At 39.8% G+C, this 21,931-nt stretch overlaps 1 protein-coding gene across 5 annotated transcripts in view; it reads right to left on the bottom strand.

Annotated features, from left to right (window-relative positions):
- The window catches only part of WDR11 (WD repeat domain 11), a 52,013-nt gene that overhangs the window by 4,043 nt on the left and 26,039 nt on the right, over nucleotides 1-21,931 (bottom strand). For 4 of the 5 annotated variants that reach the window (XM_075107386.1, XM_075107383.1, XM_075107384.1 and 1 more), the window contains exons 12-25: nucleotides 20,700-20,806; nucleotides 19,193-19,268; nucleotides 11,188-11,296; nucleotides 10,748-10,872; nucleotides 10,185-10,332; nucleotides 9,176-9,282; nucleotides 8,573-8,687; nucleotides 6,616-6,787; nucleotides 4,964-5,072; nucleotides 4,111-4,173; nucleotides 2,845-2,910; nucleotides 1,877-2,048; nucleotides 1,531-1,626; nucleotides 160-325 (exon numbers count right to left, since the gene is read on the bottom strand). In XM_075107386.1, coding sequence (XP_074963487.1) covers nucleotides 160-325; nucleotides 1,531-1,626; nucleotides 1,877-2,048; nucleotides 2,845-2,910; nucleotides 4,111-4,173; nucleotides 4,964-5,072; nucleotides 6,616-6,787; nucleotides 8,573-8,687; nucleotides 9,176-9,282; nucleotides 10,185-10,332; nucleotides 10,748-10,872; nucleotides 11,188-11,296; nucleotides 19,193-19,268; nucleotides 20,700-20,806 — 1,631 coding nt within the window. Of the gene's footprint in view, nucleotides 1-159; nucleotides 326-1,522; nucleotides 1,627-1,876; nucleotides 2,049-2,844; nucleotides 2,911-4,110; nucleotides 4,174-4,963; nucleotides 5,073-6,615; nucleotides 6,788-8,572; nucleotides 8,688-9,175; nucleotides 9,283-10,184; nucleotides 10,333-10,747; nucleotides 10,873-11,187; nucleotides 11,297-19,192; nucleotides 19,269-20,699; nucleotides 20,807-21,931 lie in introns of all 5 variants that reach the window. The other variant, XR_012662807.1, reaches the window with a different exon arrangement.

Genomic DNA, 21,931 nt, shown 5'->3' with positions numbered 1-21,931 from the left:
ACAGCTGAGTTACTGATTATTTTTGCGTTAACTACTGTAGATGGTGTCAACATACATAACATACAAGATCTATACATTTTTCTGCTCTCCCACCTCCAGCAGCCTTAACCAGATGAGAATTACTAGTTTATAAGCTATAAAACTGAAATAACATTTCACCTGCAAGCTTTCCATTGGCTATCATGTTGGTTGCTACCAGTTTAATGGTACTTTGAGATGGACCTGATGAGGTGACAGTTGTGACCAAGCAAGCTTTGAGTGAATCGCAGTAATAATGTGCATTCTCTGAACTTGTTTCTAACAATAGTTGTACTGCTCTGTCAGTCTGGCAAGGGAAAAAAAAAATCCAAATTTGACCACAGCATATTCACTTTTAAACAAAAGTATTTATATTTCTACCCTTTTTAAGACACGTAACAAATAACAATGAAAGTTATTCTAAAGCAGACTACAAAAATATCTACCAGTATAGTAATAATTAAGATTCTATTTCCATAAAGTGTCCTTAGTAAGGATAGCATTTAAAAATCCACCACGAACACGTTTAATCAAAGCCTAAAATTTCTAGAAGAAGCCAAAGAAAAGTTTAATTCAGAACGTTTATTTCCTTGTTTACATAATCTTTTGCAGAGTTATAAAAGAGAAGCATTTGAAATAATCAGAGAAGAAATAAAATCATAAAGATGCAGAAACTAGCCAGGATCTCAAGGACTGATTAAATGCCTGATATTTTAAAACAAAGGTAGAATTCAGTAATTTAAAATGTTAGCTACAGCTAAGCACCTAACCTGTGGGGCTTATTACAATTACAGTTACAGAAATAATGAAAAGCCACACTGCATACATTAAAATACAGTGATTCAATAAACTGGTATTTTTGAACTTCTACAAATTAGCATTTTAAACCGACTGTCTACAGACTAAATATTTCTGGGATCTTCTACTGGTAACGTTTTTTGATGTGCTCAAATGCACAGTGGCACAGAAAACATTTAAGGTTGAGCTAGAACCCCAAAGCTGTTTTTGGAAATGCACGCAGCACAACTGCATCTGTCGGGAACAGCTCATGACATATACTGTACAAATGCAGTAATATTCTTATCAGGGCATCAGTAAGCAGCTCGGTAGTGTTACACTGCTCAGTACAGATCTGCCAAAAGTTTAGACATGTCCTTTGTTACCTAAAATGAGAGTACTAGTAAAGTTAAGAGTTAGCTATCCCAAAGATGTTGTTCCTAAGTTATTTCTGGGAAACTCAAAATGTAATTTTTCCTTTCTAGTCACCATATGGAAAGAAACATTTTTATAGGGTTTATTATACATTCTGAAGCAGATAATACCAAACATTACCATATACTGTGTCATTACACTGAGTCTGCAGTGTAAGAACATGTTAAGACAGCAAAAACTATCCACTGGGTGAATAAAAGTATGAAAAAACAAATCCTATTCAATTAAAGGTTTGTCTAACTCATGCAAGTACATAAAATGGACAATGAAGAACAAAAAATTAAAATATTACCCACAAACCTGGCCCAAAAGAAGAAGCTGATCAGCACATTTCCTGGTATGATCATATGTTGATCTCTTCACCTCCTGGAGACTTAACCTTTCAAGTTGGAATTTCTGCATGAAGAAGGAAAAATACTGTAAACAGAAGATTCCCGTAAGAAATACAAGCATTTAAAAGAAAAAGGAAGTATTTTGGCAGTTTTAAATAATTTTTAAATAACAGGGAGTCATTTAATCCAGAGTTGTATGTTACTAGTAAAAGTGAGGTATGGTGAAAAGCTCTAAGATAAGAAGGTTTCAGTGTTGAGCTTTTAATGTTCTGATCATATTCTTATTAAATATATTTTTGAATTATTTGAAATACCTGAAAGTAATAATTTTCACACAGTATGTCATAGCATATATCCAATGGATTAACCAACTGCTCTTGAAGGATAGCTGTGTCTGTAGGTTTTGCAGGCTTTTGCTGGGATAAGCTGTGCAAATAGTGGGCAGCAATAGTCCAGAAATGCAGTTCAGATTCATCCCCATACAGTCTGAGAAGACACAAATCAGGAGGTGAAATATGTTTGTAATTTTTCATATGTCACAAAAATATCACGCATTTAAAATATTTTCTAACAAAGACTGTGTGTTATTGTGGGCACCACAAGTACTTTGAATTATCAATGGGACAAACTACAAGGAAAGATTAAGGAATGTCATTCAGCAAGCTAGGTAAGTAAGAGGTTGGCCAGAAGACTGTTACAATAGCAATTAAACACAGTGAAGGGTCAGCATATAAATATGTGGAAGTTGATATTTTATTGTTATTTTACACTTAATCGCCAAAATCCTCTTTCAACTGAAAGAAAGTTACTAAGTCTGGAAAACATCTCTGAATATAGACAGACTAAAATTAGCTACAGTTTAGGTAGAAGAACAACACAGAACAAATACATTTGAAATAAAAAGGAGGCCTTCCCCTGTTTCCATATAATCTGTTGTGTGTTGTGAAGTTCTGAGTTACATTTTTCAGCATTGTACAACTAAATGCAATGGAGTTAGCAGAACTGCATTTACAAAAGTAACACCAAGACTGAAGGAAAGTCTACACCCAGCAAGCAACTAAAACTAAATGTCTCAGTATGGTAATATTTCCATCCTCAGTCCTGAAAACACTCTGATGTGGATAACAAAGTACTTCAGGAATGGCGTTCCTATGTGTCCCCTTTAACTGAGAGAGTTAAATGAGAATTAGCTGAGTACTTAAATTTCAGCACATTCATATGCATTAATAGGATCAAGATTTTATTAGGAAACATTTTATATAGTTATCTGAATCTCTACTACCTGGCAACGAGGAGACATCTTTGCAACAGAGTAAAATCTGGATCAAGCAAAAGCTTCTTTATGTCACTGCAAAATGAGAAAGCCATAAATGCCGTGCAAGTCTGTCTGGTTTTGAACACAAATAGGATATATCACCAACAAATTGAAAAAAAAAAAACCAACCACAATTTATTTTATGAGGTAAAAAAATGCATCTGTCAAAACAATTACAACAGGAAGTATACATAATTTGAAATATAATTGATCTCAAGGAGCAAGTCACTCTACCAGTTTAAATACAAATAGTGAGCCTGTCAGGAAACCCTCACTCGTGTAATGAAGGGAACAACCACAAGGGTGTATACAAAGCTATAAATCAGTCTGCAGTGATTCTACAAATTACAAGATCAATTACAAATAATTTTGCAACTATGTAGTGCCATAGCATAGGAGACCCACACACATAAATTTTGGTTTTTTACAGATGTTTCAGAGTGGATAGAAATATAAGAAGTTATGTTTTCCATCCTAGTAAGTGAAACGACAAAAAGAAAGGGAAAATCTTCTGTTTACCAGCTTCAAATATTACTGTCATAGTTTAAATGGAATGTCAAAACCTGTCTATGTAAGCAGAGCTATGTGTATTAACATTACTCTGGAAATACATCTTCCATGAAAGATTTTTTAGAATTGTTTGCCTTTTCTTCCTGAGAGCTTAAGTACCTTAACAGGCATTGGAATATTTAAGTAGGAGTGTCCAATACAGTCTGGACCAACATCAAAGAACCATACATCACTGAAAAGTATTGCCTAGAAAACTACGAATGCTCACTGGTCAGTTACAAATCATACACTAACCCTAATCAGTATCTTTAAAACTCTTGTTGTCAGTCACTACTATGATTCAGTCAATGTTAAAAATTCAATACTGACTTCCATCACTTTATATATTGAGAACAGTACATTTTGACTGTTCAGTCAATAATTAACCAACTACTTTGAGAAGCTTTGTTATTTAAAAAATATTTTGAGATAGCATTATGGCTTACTTTTAATTAGAAATAATAGAAATAAAAACCTAAAATCTTCAATAAAGTGAATAAAGAAACAACTTCAGGAGTTACCTAAAAATTAACTTTAAAATAAAAGCTGTCATTACTCAAGCTTATCTTTAGAGCGGCAAAAAGCATTCTTTCTTCATTAAGTTGTGAATTGCCACAAATGTCTTTTTTTTTTGCCTTCTCTGAATTCACCAGCTTACTCAAATACTAACAGAAAAATTCTTACTTGGACAATGAATTCAACTGCTCTTGAAGAAGGTTTTTAATGTTTTCATTCTCCGGATAATCACTGGGTTAAAAAAAAAAAGGTTTCCTATATTACCAAGATGACAGAATTATCTGAAATGGAAGAGTATTACTGGTAGTAGAAAACCACAAGAACATATATGGAAACAATCTTTCACATTCTTTTGGTAAGCCATTCGTGCAAGGTTCTTTGTCTAGTTACTAGTTTCAAAATAGTAATAAAAGATGAGTTGAGAGAAAGCAAAACCAAGAGTCAGTGCCACCAATCTCTTTTCCCACTTTTCTTTTATTCATTAACCCTGAAATTAACGGGAATGACAATGCCTAGCCCATGATTATGTGACCAACAACAGTACACAAATACAACAAAGGACACAAAAATGTGCTCCTACTGTGACATGAAGTATGGCTCACTAAAATCAAAAACATACCTGTTAGATGACCAGTTAGAATATCACTTTCATTTACACTTTAGGAACCAACCCTGACTACTCTTACATTAACTCCTTGAACAAAGAGAACACACAGTTTCATCTGAAATAACATAACCTGTAAATATAGCCTGCAAATGACATCAAAATGTTGCCAATATCTTAAAGTAGACAGCAGTTTTTCAATAGCCAAGGGCTACTGAAAGTCAAAAGAAACAAAATACTTGACCTTAAAGCCTTTTCTATTTATTATCTTTAGTAACAAATAATGAAGCTATGATCTTTTTGACTGTCCCAAAGAGTGAGGAAACATATGTCTAACAGTTATTTGCACAGAAAGACTACCAAAAGATATAGATTTTTTGAAAATAATATTTTATATAGATATATATTTCTCCTTACATGTTTATAATATCTAGAGAATATTTATCATTCCATGGCTGATGCAACAAGAATGCTTTTAAAGCTAGTGAAGCCCTTGGAACAAGCAGATAGGGACACCATGCAGGTTCTGAAACAAAAGGAAAAAAATTAATTGCTGAGTGGCTAATGTGCGGTAACACCGTGTTCAGTAACCTTGTTGGCAAGCACCAGAAAAAAAACCGGTAAATCACAGGCTTTTCATATACACGGCATAGGTTACTGGATAACAAAGCTTATCTTTACACTCAAGCAAAAACATTTCATAGTAGGTAGAGGGTTATCAACCATGCTCAAATGGGAGTTTTGGGGCATTCCACACTGAAGTTAGCCACAGACTCCTGGAATATATCATACAGGCATTAATTAAAGATGCATATGATGAGTGTTGTTACTACAAGAACATGGTGGAAAATAAGTACAGCTACACCAAAATGTACCATAATGTGTGTTTTAGTTTTCCTTTGCAATTGTAGTTTCCACAATATAACAATATAATACCCATCATGCCAAAAGGATGTTGTGAAGTTTAACATGTCTATATTAGCAAAGATATAAGATGAAAATTATAGTACTATCTGTTGCCATACAAATTTAAAAGTCAGTATGTCTGTATTCAGTACAAGGTTTGGATGATATGCAGTAAATGCTACCCAGAGACTCAGAGGAGTAAAACAAGTAACAACAAGCTACATTATTAAATATCCAGCAATTCCCTGTACTTCATATGCACTGAATGATGTAGGAATCTTTTAAGTGTGATTTTGTAATTCAAAGATTATCACAGTGTGGAGGCAGAAGGACAGCTAAATCTCTGCAAGCTTAACCCTGGCATAGCCTAATTTCAGTGTGTTTGGTTTTAGAACATTAGTTTTTATAGCTTAATATTACAGACATTCATTTGATAGTAAAAATAGCTGTGATAAATTATGTGTTTCCTCAAACATCCCACACCACAGCTCCTGACACCACAATTTTGCTTGTTATGTGTGTCTTAGTCAGAATCCACATATTTTAAGGAAATTGTATGAGTAAAGGTAGGATTGACCAAAAAGACCAAAACAAAAGCAGTTATTTGGCACACCAGTAATAAAAAAATAGAAAAATGTAGCTTAGTTAACTATTTAAATAAATATTTAAACTACCTTCTTAAACATAAGGCAAAAAAAGCCAAACAGCACTAACAGTGCTATTTTAGAGCTAGTGCAGAAATCTACTTTGAAAAGCAATGAATCGGTCTATAAACTCCCTTTGATACCTGGAAATATCTGAAAAGACATTTTCACACATTAACAAATGTTTCAAAATTATGTATTGAATAGCAGCGGTGTAGGTACTGATACCCAATTGATACACCAATGCTTTTTAGGTCAACTTGCTATGCATCTCTACAAAAAGCTCTTATATTCTTAATTTATATTCCAATTAAGATATTAAAAAGTTGCGTTTATTTAGGAGATTAAACTTGTATGAAATGCACTATGCCAAAAAAAGTTTACCAGCATCTATGAAAACCACTACAGAGACACCTAATCCTCTACATACAACAATTCTAACAGAAGACCTGAACTTTTTACGGGCCACTTTCTAAATGGAATATCTAGCAGCCAACAGCAAAGAAGAAATCAACATACCTATTAGGTCTTGTTCATCCATTCTAAAGCACGATGGCTTCATGGACAAGTCTAGAACTCTAATGCACCCATCATCTGATGCCAAGACCACTTTATCTGATGTGCACCAGTCCACATCCAGGATTCGAAAATTGATGTTTCTTCCACTTCTTAAACTGCTCACCATTTGTACCTTGAAAATTTGAGTTATTTTTCATTTTTAATAGGCTCTCCATCACGTAGTGTAACACTCTGTCACACGCCCAAGAGGCATACCACAAAATTTGCAATAAAAGGTGAAGTAGTCATAAATCATGTTAATGATGGTCTCCTCTGGAGAACAGGGAATTTAGAAACTTTGGAGTAGGGCACATGGTTGCCCTGAAACAATTCTTTTTCCCAACTGAGCACTGAGAAAACATCCTTTTGAGCACAGCTGTGCAGCTGCTTTCTGACATAAAATTTCCATGGTAGACTGGTGAAAATTTACATTCTCTCTTTAATTCCAGTCCCTGATCTAGCATACGTGCATCAAGGCGGAAGTGTAGTTCTCATTAACTAACTCATGCACTTCATAAACATATACTTTCTTGATAAATACTGAACTTGTCTAGAAATACATTTAGATGTACTATTAACATAACATTATGGGAATACAATGATTTATTGTCCACAAACAATACACAGATAAACAAAACCTTCTAAACTGCACTTTTAACCACAGGTCAGTAGTTAGACATTTTGTAACCCTTCCGTAGCATCACAGAACATTACAATTATTAATATAAGGAAAAATGGACAAAACCGCTGCCGCAATCGACATTCTGCTGTTTCTTTCCACTTGTTGTAGAGCAAAGCATGCAGTTAGAGAGATGTAAGGCACACCAGCTCTAGAGCATGGTCACTCTTAGCACTGAGAGAATTAGAGGAAAAATGTGGAAATATCTGATAACTGGTTGTAGGCAAAGGTGAAGTTCCAAGGAAAGGATTATATAGATAATAGGACTAAGACTATAAATTACTTTTTCAGATATTCTGAAAGATTTTCAGCTGAAAATGTGAATTAATTTTAAATGCTTTCATGTAGGAAACTCTTTCCCTTGTCCCAGAAAAAGAGAGAGAACAGCTACAGGAGGAGTACCCCATGGCATCAAAACTATTCAAATGTTCTTCAAGGAGAGACTCATGGGATAATACTCTCCTCTGCCTACACCATTCACAGTTGTCGGTCATATCTGCTGTCCAACTCCTATCATCAAGGGAGATTAATATTCCTCAAATTAAGTGTCTGATTTCAGACATTGTGCTCACTACAAAGTGAGTGGAAAAAAATTTAAATTCCTGTTTCATACCCTCATGATTTGACCTTACTCCAGGGGCTACGTTAAAGCAGTACAATTATCTTTCCTTCCCCATGGTCCCATAGTCCCCTGAAAGACTTACAAAGCAAACCCCAGAAGACTTCTGAACATTACAACAGAATTTTTGAGTAAGATGAGAAGCCAGACAACATTAATTAGCAAGTTTCTAGCTTTCTGGTATACCCTAACAAGTCAAATCCATGCACTGAAGAATACATACCTTTGAATAGGCAGAGAAGTTAAGAAACCTGTAGTAAAACACTCTCTTGTCCACAGACTAAATGCTAAGATTGAGGGCCCTCCCTTACATTTTCAGCATCTGCCTCAAAAAACGTTACAGGAGAATGACAAACAGTATCTCAGAGACATTGTCAGCTTAAGGTAGGGAGTCTAAGCTACCTTAAGAGAGGTACTTTCCATTGAATACAGCTTTAAAATGCTTTATAGGACCTGAAAAAAGGACCTGTATGGCTTCTGAGAAAAGCCATACAACTTCATTATACAACTGTCAGTAAGCAATCATGACTAAGTAAAACTTAATGTCTGACTCATCCTGATTTTTAAGAGCAATATGTGTATTTTGCAAAGAAGCACATATCAAAACAACAAACGTTTACCTCTTTTGCATCCCAAATTTCTGCTCCATCATTGTACATTGCAAGAAGTTTTTGATTTCCTTTCCCTGGGGCAAAACGTATCTTTTTCACCCAGCTTCGGTGTGTAGGAATCCCCCTAAGAGAAGAAAAGCACAAGATTAATATCAATCATTCCATACTTAATATTGTGGTTAGTTAAATCCTTTCCATGAATGTTGCAGATCATACTGTACAGACTGAGGAGAATATATACATACAGACACACACACACACACACGTATACACACACACAAATAGCTATCCAAATTATCATGAAAACTAAAAGGATTAGATGCTTGAAATAAATACTACGATACTTAACATTTTATCAGAAGCCAGTGCAGATTTAACATAACTAGCTGATTTAAAAACTTTGATAAAATGTTACTCCATCTGAAAACAAAAAGACGAAATGTAGAGAATTCTAACACAGTAGGCATCTTCTGAAATTCCATTTCAAAATACTTGCATTTTTCCCCTCAAACACCACAGATGACCTGCTACAGTGAAGAACAAAAATGAAGGGGGAAAAACCATTCTAACACTCATTCTCTCATGTTTATCAGACTTAATTTGCATTCATACCTGGATACTCTAGCTTTCAAATCCCAGAAGTTTAAGTTTCCATCAATATCTCCAAGAACCAGGATATCCCCTTTCCAGGCAATACACGTAATGCTACCCATACTTCCCTGGAAGTATTTAAGAAGCAGAATAAAATCTTATGATTGATAAAGCCAAACACAGGAAAAAACACTTCAACATTAGTATTTCATTTTTTAAAAATATTGTATGACATGATAGACCAAATTGTACTCAGTCAAAACAGAAACAATTCTATTGAATATAAACATTTATCAAGTCGGTCATATTTGCTTCAATATGCTTCAGAAGATGTTGCCTTGTAAGAAATTTTGGGTTTAAAGCAATGCAAATCACTTCTCTGTGTCTTGTTGCACAGAAAAGGCAACATGGCAGACCTCATTAAACAAAATACTAGCATATACTAAAGTAGAAGACAAAAATAAAATAATTCCTATTTGTAAGTTCGATTTATCAAAGCCTTCAAGAACAACTGAAAAAAGAAAGACCCCTCTTCAGAGTAACTGGAAAAAAAAAGTCAAACTTAGAACTCACAAAAGGGTGCTCTGGCCCACACAAGTCCTCCTTATGACGCAAGATAAAATCCATTAACAGAGCATAGTCATGTTTCAATAACATCCTCTTTGTTATTCAAGCTTTTTATATATGCTTTACTAAAATTCTTAGAAATACGTCACATAATTTATCCAGAAAGCAAGAAAGCAAGTCAGGGCCTATGAAAATTCTAACTTGTGAGAAAAACAAAACAAAAAACCCCCCAAACCAACAAAACACTCCACAAACATTTCTTTCAACAGCATTTTCAACAGAAAAACTAAGATTGTGAAAACAGGATTGCTACTGTTTTTGAAATTAGAATTTTTCTTTCACATTTCAAACTACTACATTAAGGACCAGTTGCCACTACAATGCATATTCCTTATTTTTTTTTCTGGCAATCACACCTAAGAAAAGAATTAAAGCATCAATGATATAGAAAACTGGAACTCACATCAGGAGGAATTCTTGAGCTGTCTTTTACCAAGTTTCCTTCTACTGTGAGATGATAAACCTGCCCATCAGCAGCTGTAAACACAAAGTGCTCTCTGGCAGAAATGTTCTGGCTCAGCTCCGATTTACTTTCAGCTTCCTGTAACAAGCTTTAAAGGAAACAGAATGAGACACAAGTATTTCTTTCTTGAAATAAGAATTGCAAGGCAAATTCTCCCTAACTAATGCACAGAGGCAGCGCAAAACTGCATATATCCTTCAAAACAATTTATCCAGAAGCAACAGTTGTCATTTATACACTTGTGGAAATGTTTGGGTGCAATATGAGTTTTACTTCAAGAACCACGCAACTAATGGAGTGCCACAGACACACCTGAGGGAAACAGGTACACTCTTCAGCAGTAAATCAGTGTTCCACACCTAAAAGCTAACGGGAGGTCCATAAAGTTACTTTGCCTGGTATGTACTCAAGAATCAGTTCCAAAATATTCTCTTCTATAGAACAATGGCACACAGTGGAAAAACAACTGATGCTAAAAAGGACGAAATCAGAATGAGAAATACCTGATCATGGAAGATTCTACGCTGCTAACTTCAGTATCTGATGCAACCGTCTGCCGGGCCATGGCTTCACGGGCTGCTAACTGCTTCTTCCTCAGGCTTTTTAAGTTATGAGAAGGTGACCACTCCTGTGAAAAATTGTGCAGGAAAAATGGAAAAGACAAATGTTCACTCCCTGAATTTGTTGGGGATTTTTCTGTTAATTATAATGATTTCAATGAAAACTGATTTCTGTGATACGTCCCTCCACCACCCAAGGAGCACACCCAATTCTTCCACTAGTACATCTTTTTTTCTTGCCCCTATTTGATGACAAGTGAAAATGGAAGAGTGAAATCACTTACCTGTATGCTACAGATACAGTCACATTTTGCTGCAAAATCGTTCATAGCTTTAATACTATTTCAACATATTAATAAACAGTAACAGATTTTATTCCTTACCAAAGCAGTTGCTGTAGGGAAGTTTTTAGACATTTCTCTGAGCAGAGTGCAGGTTCTGACATCCCAGATCTCCAGTGGTTTGTCTTTAAATACTACAGCTAGATACTGCCTAAAACAAATAAGAATTTACTACATCAAAAGTAATCATTCCATTTTAATTTGAGCATTTTAGTTCACACGTGTTGCTCATATCAGCACACTGGAAATCCTAAAAAACGAAGAGAAAGCAGAGTAAATTAATTGGGCTCAAATCGCACTCTGAAACTTGTGATTTCCTTGAGTTACTCAGGTGCAAAAGAGACTGTCTGGAAAAGCATCCTCCTTCAAATGTAAAAGAATTAGAAATTTCTGTCAGGTGGTATTGCTCAATTACTGTAAAGGAGACAAGGGAAGGAATTCAGAGAAAGCAGCACCGCCTCTAATTTAGCCAATATTCAGCCCAAATTGACGACTGCAAGATACCAGAAAGACATACCAAGCCTTTAGGTTGGACAGATTTTTTTCTGTACTCCAGTCACATGCTGGTTCCCTAATCCAGTGATAAATGAACAAAATCCTCTTACACTAAACCACTTGTCAGTCATGTCTTCAGACCTTTCATCTGTGGAGCTAGATGAGTAAAACACCTTCAATCTACACTTTTCACATGTAACTTGAAAATACAGAGAGGCTCTGCAGCTATATGTATGTACTCTTCTCAACTGCATTAATTTCTGTTCAAATGAACTAGCCTTTCTTGTTCTCGCTTAACACTAGTCTCTTCATCTAAGCCTACAGCTGTTCTTAATTTTTAATGTATTAGTAAGACCATTATGTGGTTGAACTCTTCCAAATTCCCTGAACACATACATACTTCTGAAAATTTTCCTATGCAAGTTACAGAACATTAATCTCTTTCTTTCACTCTAAAGAAAAAAAAACTTTTGGATACAATGCCTTATTAAACTCAATGCTACTTTAATTTCATTTACACAGGAAAGTAAAGTAATCTCACAGAGTACTACTATTACTATTTTTGTCCAGGGCATCCTGTCACAGGCCTGATCTCAAATTAAGCAGGATTTGATGGTGAAAAATCAACCCATCTTTAATGTCAATCTTCTAGTTTTAAGTAAAGGCTTAAGTTATAGAAAAGGGAATTAACTCATAACATAATCAAAGTTGACAGAAATTGTTCAGCATTTTTATTATCTCTAATATTATCAGAATGTCCATTCAGTGAATGCAATTATTAAGAACTAAAATATTAGTGACTGAGCTTGCAATGTGATTGGATCCTGAAGCGACAAAGTTAACCACAAAAACATTCACAGCTTTTGCATTTTGAACTAATATGCTAAAGTATTTTTCTCTTGAAAATACTCTCTCTCTTATTTTTCTCATTCTTCTATATTCTCTGGAGTGGGTTGTTTTCCTGGAATTTCTATTATTTCTATTAAGTCATTGTGCTGGTTTTGGCTGAGAAGGGGTTAATTCTCCTCACCGTGGGGGACGGCTGCCTTTCCAGCTTCCCCCGCTCTGCCGCGTGGCGGGGGGGGGGCTGGGAGGGGCAGGGCCATGGTGGGGGCAGCTGACCCCGACTGGCCAATGGCAGGTTCATTCCATACCACGTGACTCCATGACCAGTATATAGAGGGGGGGCAGTGGCAGCGCGGAAGCGGCGCAGCGTTGGGTCGGTGGGGGGCGAGCGGCTGCGGCGCGTGCGGTTTGTTTCGGCGGTTCGTTCCCCCTCTCCCCTCCCTTCCCCCCTCCCTGGGGCTTTGCGCCTCTCGTTGTTCTCCTTTACATTGCATTTCTGTTGTTGTTTCTTTTAATTTTAATTATTAAACTGTTCTTATCCCAACCCACGAGCGTTACCCTTCTGATTCTCTCCCCCATCTACCGGTGGGGGAGTGAGCGAGCGGCTGTGTGGGGCTGAGCTGCCGGCTAAACCACGACAGTCTTTTTGGCGCCCAACGTGGGGCTCAAGGGTTGGAGATAACAACAGCTCCTGGTCACAGCACCATGTTGTCCTTTTTGCAGTTGGTGTTAAAGATCGGTGTTGGTTTGTTGAGTCTGCTGTGTTCTGCTGTGATTAGTAATGTTTTGCCTACAAGATTTGTTATACAAACACTCGTTTTCGGCTTTATCTGGTATTTGGGGTTTTTGCTGAAACTGTTACTGTACTTCAGATACCACCTTGTTGAGGCAATTAGCAATTATACCTCCTCCTCTGAGAGATTTTATATGGAGGAAATATAGAATAGTACCTTTGCAACTTTGTTCTATGATGTCTGTGCCTTTGTTACAACAACCTTTTTGTATCTTGAACGTCCTTGGGTGGTTAAGGTGCACTTATTGTTAGTTTTTGGGCATGTTGTTTTGGTTTTGACTAAGCAACTTAAGAATATCACCCAGAAATCTGCCCCGAGGCTTGATAGTTACGAGTGGCAGGGCATTTGGGATAGCATGGGCAAATACCTAGGGCAGTGGGCACCCCCAGTGTTTTGGAGTTTCACCCCCGAACAAGTGCAGAATCCTAAAAAACTAGTAGAATATTTGGAGAAAGTATGTTGTTACGCTGGGAACTCCAGAGAGACACAGATAACTGCAACGTGCTGGGGTCTGGCCCATGCATACCGAGCCCTGCTCAACAGTATTCAGTGCCCCCAGGGGGAAGAGAAGGTCTCTGGATTGAAATGCAAAGTGACTGGCACTGTAGACAATCCAGCCCTGACAACAGGCACTGCAGCCACTCAAACCCCCACAACAAGTACCGGAGCTAGCTCAGAAAATAAACCCGTACCAGTATCAGTTGCCCCCATACACAAGACGAAATATTGGAAGCGGACATCAACTCGTTTAGAACGGGATGATGAAGAACCAGGGACATTACGGGGAGAGGAGGGAGAAGTAATAAATGAAATAGAGACCACCCGATCCCTGTCCTTAAGCGAGTTGTGAGATATGCGAAAAGATTATAGCCGTTTTTCAGGTGAACACATTGTCACCTGGCTGCTCCGATGCTGGGATAATGGGGCCAGTAGCCTGGAACTAGAGGGAAAAGAAGCCAAACAACTGGGATCCCTTTCTGGGGAAGGGGGCGTTGACAAAGCAATTGGAAAGAAACCACAAGCCCTCAGCCTCTGGAGGCGACTCCTGTCTGGAGTGAAGGAAAGGTATCCCTTTAAAGAAGATATTACATATCGCCCAGGAAAATGGACAACTATGGAGAAAGGCATCCAGTATCTAAGGGAATTAGCTGTGTTTGAGGTGATTTATGGTGACCTGGACGATCAATGGTCATCCAAAGATCCAGATGAAGCCGAGTGCGCACGACCCATGTGGCGGAAGTTTGTACGGAGCGCACCATCTTCGCATGCAAACTCATTGGCAGTAATGTCCTGGAAAGATGACGAGACGCCAACGGTGGCAGAGGTGATTGATAGACTCCGGGATTACGACACAAATATCTCTTCCTTGCTTGTCTCTGCTGTGGAGAAACGATCCCAAGAGGTCCAGCAACTCAAAGATCTGTCCTACTCCCCACCTCGACAGAGTAGTGTCTCAGCTGTTAGGAATAAGCGTCCTTTGGCTCAAAGAAGGGGATACACACCACGGGCCACCCTATGGTTCTACCTGCGTGACCACGGAGAGGACATGATGAGGTGGGATGGCAAGCCTGCTTCGACCCTACAGGCACGAGTGCATGAACTGCAAGGAAGAACAGTCACTCAGGGAGGCTCTTCCCGGAAAGCTGCTGCTCCAGTTTCCAGTGAGCAAGTGCCCAGACAGAGGAGTAGAAGCGCAGATTTTATTTCTAAGTGTAATAGAGGGACTCCTGATTCACATTTACAGGAAGTGAGTTGTGACTTCCATGATCAGGACTAGAGGGGCCCTGCCTCCAGCCGGGTGGAGGAAAGGGATAACCGGGCTTACTGGACTGTGTGGATCCGATGGCCTGGCACGTCCGACCCACAGGAGTATAAAGCTTTAGTGGACACCGGCGCACAGTGCACCTTAATGCCATCAAACTATATAGGGACAGAACCCATCAGCATTACTGGAGTGACAGGGGGATCCCAAGAGCTAACTGTATTGGAGGCCGAAGTGAGCCTAACTGGCAATGAGTGGCAGAAGCACCCCATTGTGACTGGCCCAGAGGCTCCATGCATCCTTGGCATAGACTACCTCAGGAGAGGGTATTTCAAGGACCCAAAAGGGTACAAGTGGGCTTTTGGTGTAGCTGCCTTGGAGAAAAAGGACTAAACAGCTGTCTACCTTGCCTGGTCTCTCGAAGGACCCTTCTGTTGTGGGGTTGCTGAAGGTCGAAGAACAACAGGTGTGAATCGCCACCACAACAGTGCACCGGCAGCAATATCGCACCAACAGAGACTCTCTGATCCCTATCCATAAACTCATTCACCAACTGAGGAGCCAAGGAGTCATCAGTAAGACCCACTCACCCTTTAACAGTCCCATATGGCTAGTGCGGAAGTCCAATGGAGAGTAGAGACTAACAGTAGACTATCGTGGCCTTAATGAAGTCACTCCACCGTTGAGTGCTGCTGTGCCAGACATGCTAGAACTTCAATACGAACTGGAGTCAAAGGCAGCCAAGTGGTATGCCACAATTGATATTGCTAATGCATTCTTCTCAATCCCTCTGGCAGCAGAATGCAGGCCACAGTTTGCTTTCACATGGAGGGGCGTCCAGTACACCCGGAATCAACTGCCCCAGGGGTGGAAACACAGTCCTACCATTTGCCATGGACTGATTCAGACTGTACTGGAACAGGGACAAGCTCCAGAACACCTTCAATACATTGATGACATCATTGTGTGGGGCAACACATCGGAAGAAGTTTTTGAGAAAGGAGAGAAAACAGTCCAAATCCTTCTGAAAGCTGGTTTTGCCATAAAACAAAGTAAGGTGAAGGGACTCGCACGAGAAATCCAGTTCTTAGGAATCAAATGGCAAGATGGTCGTCGTCAGATTCCAATGGATGTGATCAACAAAATAGCAGCCACGTCTCCACCAACTAGCAAAAAGGAGACACAAGCTTTCTTGGGCGTTGTGGGTTTTTGGAGAATGCATATTCCAAATTACAGTAGGATCGTAAGACCTCTCTATCAAGTGACCCAGAAGAAGAATAATTTCAAATGGGGCCCTGAGCAACGACAAGCCTTTGAACAGATTAAACGAGAAATAGTTCATGCAGTAGCTCTTGGGCCAGTCCGGGCAGGACAAGATGTAAAAAATGTGCTCTACACTGCAGCCGGGGAGAATGGCCCTACCTGGAGCCTCTGGTAGAAAGCACATGGGGAGACCCGGGGTCAACCCCTAGGGTTTTGGAGTCGGGGATACAGAGGGTCCGAAGCCCGCTATACTCCCAATGGAAAATGAGATATTGGCAGCATATGAAGGGGTCCGAGCTGCTTCAGAAGTGGTTGGTACTGAAGCACAGTTGCTCCTGGCACCCCGACTGCCAGTGCTGGGCTGGATGTTCAAAGGAAACATCCCCTCTACACACCATGCAACTGATGCTACGTGGAGTAAATGGGTTGCACTGATCACCCAGCGGGCTCGAGTAGGAAACCCCAGTTGCCCAGGAATCTCGGAAGTGATTATGGACTGGCCAGAAGGCAAAGATTTTGGATTATCACCAGAGAAGGAGGTGACACGTGCTGAAGAAGCCCCACTGTATAACAAACTGCCAGAAGATGAGAAGCAATATGCCCTGTTCACTGATGGGTCCTGTCGCCTTGTGGGAAAGCGCCGGAGATGGAAGGCTGCTGTATGGAGTCCTACAAGACAAGTAGCAGAAACTGCTGAAGGAGAAGGTGAATCGAGCCCGTTTGCAGAGGTAAAGGCCATCCACCTAGACATTGCTGAATAGGAAAAGTGGCCAGTGCTCTATCTCTATACTAACTCCTGGATGGTGGCAAATGCCTTGTGGGGCTGGCTGCAGCAATGGAAGCAAAGCAACTGGCAGCGCAGAGGCAAACCCATCTGGGCCGCCACATTGTGGCAAGATATTGCTGCCCGGGTAAAGAAACTGGTTGTAAAGGTACAGCATGTGGATGCTCACATCCCCAAGAGTCGGGCCACTGAAGAACATCGAAACAACCAGCAGGTAGATCAGGCTGCCAAGATTGAAGTGGCTGAGGTGGATCTGGACTGGCAGCATAAGGGTGAACTATTTCTAGCTCGGTGGGCCCATGACACCTCAGGCCATCAAGGGAGAGATGCAACATACAGGTGGGCTCGTGATCGAGGGGTGGACTTGACCATGGATGTTATTGCACAGGTTATCCACGAATGTGACACATGCGCTGCAATCAAGCAAGCAAAGCGGGTAAAGCCTCTGTGGTATGGGGGACGATGGCTGAAATATAAATATGGGGAGGCCTGGCAAATTGACTATATCACACTCCCACAGACCCGCCAAGGCAAGCGCCACGTGCTTACAATGGTAGAAACAACGACTGGCTGGCTGGAAACATATCCTGTCCCCCACGCCACTGCCCGGAACACTATCCTGGGTCTTGAGAAACAAGTCCTGTGGCGACATGGCACCCCAGAGGGGATTGAGTCAGACAATGGGACTCATTTCCGAAATAGCCTCATAGACACCTGGGCCAAAGAGCACGGCATTGAGTGGGTGTATCACATCCCCTATCACGCACCAGCCTCTGGGAAAATTGAACGATACAATGGACTGTTAAAAACTACACTGAGAGCAATGGGGGGTGGGACATTCAAGCACTGGGATACACATTCAGCAAAAGCCATGTGGTTAGTCAACATGAGGGGATCTGCCAACTGAGCTGGCCCTGCCCAGTCAGAAATCCTACATACTGTGGAAGGGGATAGAGTCCCTGTAGTGCATGCAAAAAGTATGCTGGGCAAAACAGTCTGGGTTCTTCCTGCCCCAGGCAAAGGCAAACCCATTTGTGGGATTGCTTTTGCTCGAGGACCTGGGTGCACTTGGTGGGTGATGCGGGAGGATGGAGAAATCCGATGTGTGCCTCAAGGGGATTTGATTTTGGGCAAAAACAGTCAATGAACTGAATGGCACAATGTGAACTGCTATATAATACTGTGTGTTGCCTCTGTGTTGTATCAATGATATCAGAGTACGAGCCTCCCAACCCATGGAAGATAAACTGTGAAACAAGCCGTGCAGCAGTGATGGAACGATGATTGACTCGGTATGCAGCAACCCAACGCCACACGCACCATCTCTCCCACCCTGAAAGACTGATACAACAGATGGAGCCCAGAGTCGTGGACTGGGTGAACTCAATGGACATTTTAATGGACATTTTACAGGGAAGGTCCGTGAGCTAAGGGAATGATGTCTGTGTATTATGTTAAAGGATGGGAAGGGGAGGGGTGGTGGTTAGTACGGTTGTATTGCATCATATGGGACCTGGGCATGGTGTAAATGGTATGGAATAAGGGGTGGAGAATGTGCTGGTTTTGGCTGAGAAGGGGTTAATTCTCCTCACTGTGGGGGTCGGCTACCTTTCCAGCTTCCCGCGCTCTGCCGCGTGGCAGGGGGGGCTGGGAGGGGCAGGGCCATGGTGGGGGCAGCTGACCCCGACTGGCCAATGGCAGGTTCATTCCATACCATGTGACTCCATGACCAGTATATCAAGGGGGGGCAGTGGCAGCGCGGAAGTGGCGCAGCGTCGGGTCGGCAGGGGGCGAGCGGCTGCGGCGCGTGCGGTTTGTTTCGGCGGTTCATTCCCCCTCTCCCCTCCCTTCCCCCCTCCCCCGGGGCTTTGCGCCTCTCGTTGTTCTCCTTTACATTGCATTTCTGTTGTTGTTTCTTTTAATTATTAAACTGTTCTTATCCCAACCTACGAGCGTTACCCTTCTGATTCTCTCCCCCATCTACTGGTGGGGGAGTGAGCAAGCGACTGTGTGGGGCTGAGCTGCCGGCTAAACCACAACAGTCATTAGGATCTCCATGCAGTACAGTAAAAGTTATAAACTTCACAAGGCTAATCTACTTACTTCAAATGTGAGACCTTTACCATTTCAATAGCTGGCTCGTCATTGCCTCGCTCCCCACGAAATGCAATGCTCCTGCCTGGAACACAAAACAACACGGGTGAAAACAGAAACAGTTACTAAACTGAATATAAATATAGAAATAGTTTATACACTATTCTGTTTATAAACAAAAACAGTTTACACGCTAAACAAGAACATCTCCAAGTAACCTGCCCTGTCTTACATTACTCTGGTCACTGTTGAAGTTTTACCGCATTTCAAAGGACTAAATATAATGTAAACTCTACCATCTAATACAATACCTGACTGGCTTCCAGAGCACAACTACTGAAATTGATGCATAATCAGCTTTATGTTAATAGAGACAGAGTTCAAAGAGTTATTATTTTCCACTCAGAGCCAATGATATATATTCTTGATTCCCCAAGGAGGAAATTCAACAGTAGATTTCAGGTTTTGTACAATAGATTAACTCTGCCATAAACTAATATTATTTTTAGAAGTCTGAAAGTACTTCCATGCTGAAGTACTAACTCATTCTACACTTAGCAGAATCATTCTTTCTCTCCAGCTAGAAGACTGAACACTGTTGAAAAACTGTAAGAACTTATCCCCAACAAATTCTGAATCACCTGTAGGAAGCGTGGCAGAATTAAAGGCATAATGCATATCACTAAAATAAAGAATGATCAACAAACACCAGCGTACCACAGCATCTCCTAAACAAGTTTCATTCTCCTTAGCTTTCAAGGAAAATTCAAGTTTTAAAACTTTAGCTACTCTTGTCGCTACTCAGATAAATTACTTATGCCAATTATGTGACTAGATCTAGGTATCAACCATGCTAGTTAGAGCTCTCATGTCAGAAGCCAACCTGCAGAAAACCTTCCAAATCTATTTTCTTCATTAGTGATCAAACACCACGGGAATTTTCTTCCTTACTGCTGTACAGAAACGTAAATGAGAATTTTGTCAAAGTGTTCATGAAGTACATACAAATCAGCACAGCTTTCCTAGAACTAAAGTTGGGCTAATTAGTGATGGAAGACCCACCAATTAAGCAGTTAAGTAGCTATGCCTTTCTTCTAAGTTTTAGAAGAGGAAAGTAACTTTTTTTTAAGCAAAACATATGCTAAGGTGCCAGGTATTCACATTTACTTGGAACTTGATTGCCTACAGAAACACTCAGAATTTTAACACAAATATAAATGTTTTAATACTGATCTACAAGCTGCGTGAAAGATCAAAATCCCATTTTACATTAAATCAGTTTTACAAAGTACACATATTTTCTTTTTTGATTTTAAACAAATGAACAAAAAAAAAGACATTATCAGGAAAAGACATGGCTTCACAAGGACAGACGAACAGAACCAGTTAAAACTCCTCTTTATTATTTTGTCATGACAACAGAAGGGAAAAACCCCACAAAAGTAGTAAGAACTTCTGTTTGTCATTCCCCAGCCAATCTGTAGCCTCTTGTACAGACTTCTCAGGAAATACTAACCTGTTGGTAGGTCCACCAGCTGCAGCTCATTCCTTACTAGCCCCAAATTGTTAGGTGTTGATGTGGCAAAGGAAATAAATCCAGTCAAGCTTATCCACTCAATTCCCCTGTCATCAGAAGAGAGTACATGGAGCATGTTAGTCAACATATTTGAAGGGCTAGAAAATAGCCTGGACTGAAGTACAATAATTTTTTTCATGCATATTTTTCAATTTGAAAACAGCACAGAAGTAATTTTCTACATCTTGTGGAAACACTACATTTAAGCATTAAAAAAAAAGCTACGCATTTACAGCTATGATATAAAGTTACCAAATTAAAATAAAGAAGAACTTTCTTTTCAGACTGCACTAGTTCTTGTTCAGTTAAAACAAAAATTTCATTTAGAAACAGTGGTAACTTTTGCAGAAATCCCTCACAGATACTCAGCACTAGACTAAAATCACTCACTAAATCAGTGATTTACTGGATGGGAAGAACTGTCAAGTACCTCAAATTTGCCAGCATACAGAAAGAGAAAAATACTTATATGAATAGCAGGGTGGGGAGATGTGCTTCTTTCAGTCCAGAGAGAGGAGAAACCAAGATGACAGAATAAGAGAGTCCCTACAGAGATTTCAAAGGCTACCACAAAAGAACTAAAAACCTGGTGTTATTTTTTTAATCTTTTAGGTCATGCCAAGGCAGCCACAAGCCAAATTACCTTGAAGTCTTGCAAGGAGGTAAAGTTACACTGTGTATAACATATGGATGCTAAGCAACTTCTTGAGGCATACCACAGGCCACAAAAGGATAGAAAGCTGCTCTAGGTGGTACTGTTCCAAAATGAGGTAGTCCTCCCATCCCCATTTCCCACACACACACTTTGTTCCAGCATAAATAGTTGAGTGCTTTATCTGTGAAACAAATCAAGGAACTAATCTAAAAGAAAATTCAGACTGTTCTAATACATACATATACCCAAGTTCATTTTAACAGGGATTAAAGCATTTAGGTTTTCCTCAAATCCTTCAAACACAGAATCTTTAAGAACTATTTCCAGGACAAGTAAGTTTTCTGTTACATCAACTCTAAAATCATGGTCTGATTTGCAAGGTTATACGTGAAATATGAGAAAGATAAATAACAGTATTTATGATTTACCATCGGTAAATCCAACTCATATTGTGTTAAATAGAAGTTTCCTAAATGCAGTGTTGATGAGTGAAAGCAAAAAGCACTCCCATAATATT

This window comes from Phalacrocorax aristotelis, chromosome 12 (genome assembly GCF_949628215.1).
Source record: "Phalacrocorax aristotelis chromosome 12, bGulAri2.1, whole genome shotgun sequence".
NCBI lineage: Eukaryota > Metazoa > Chordata > Aves > Suliformes > Phalacrocoracidae > Phalacrocorax > Phalacrocorax aristotelis.
This window is presented reverse-complemented; position numbering and strand designations above follow the sequence as displayed.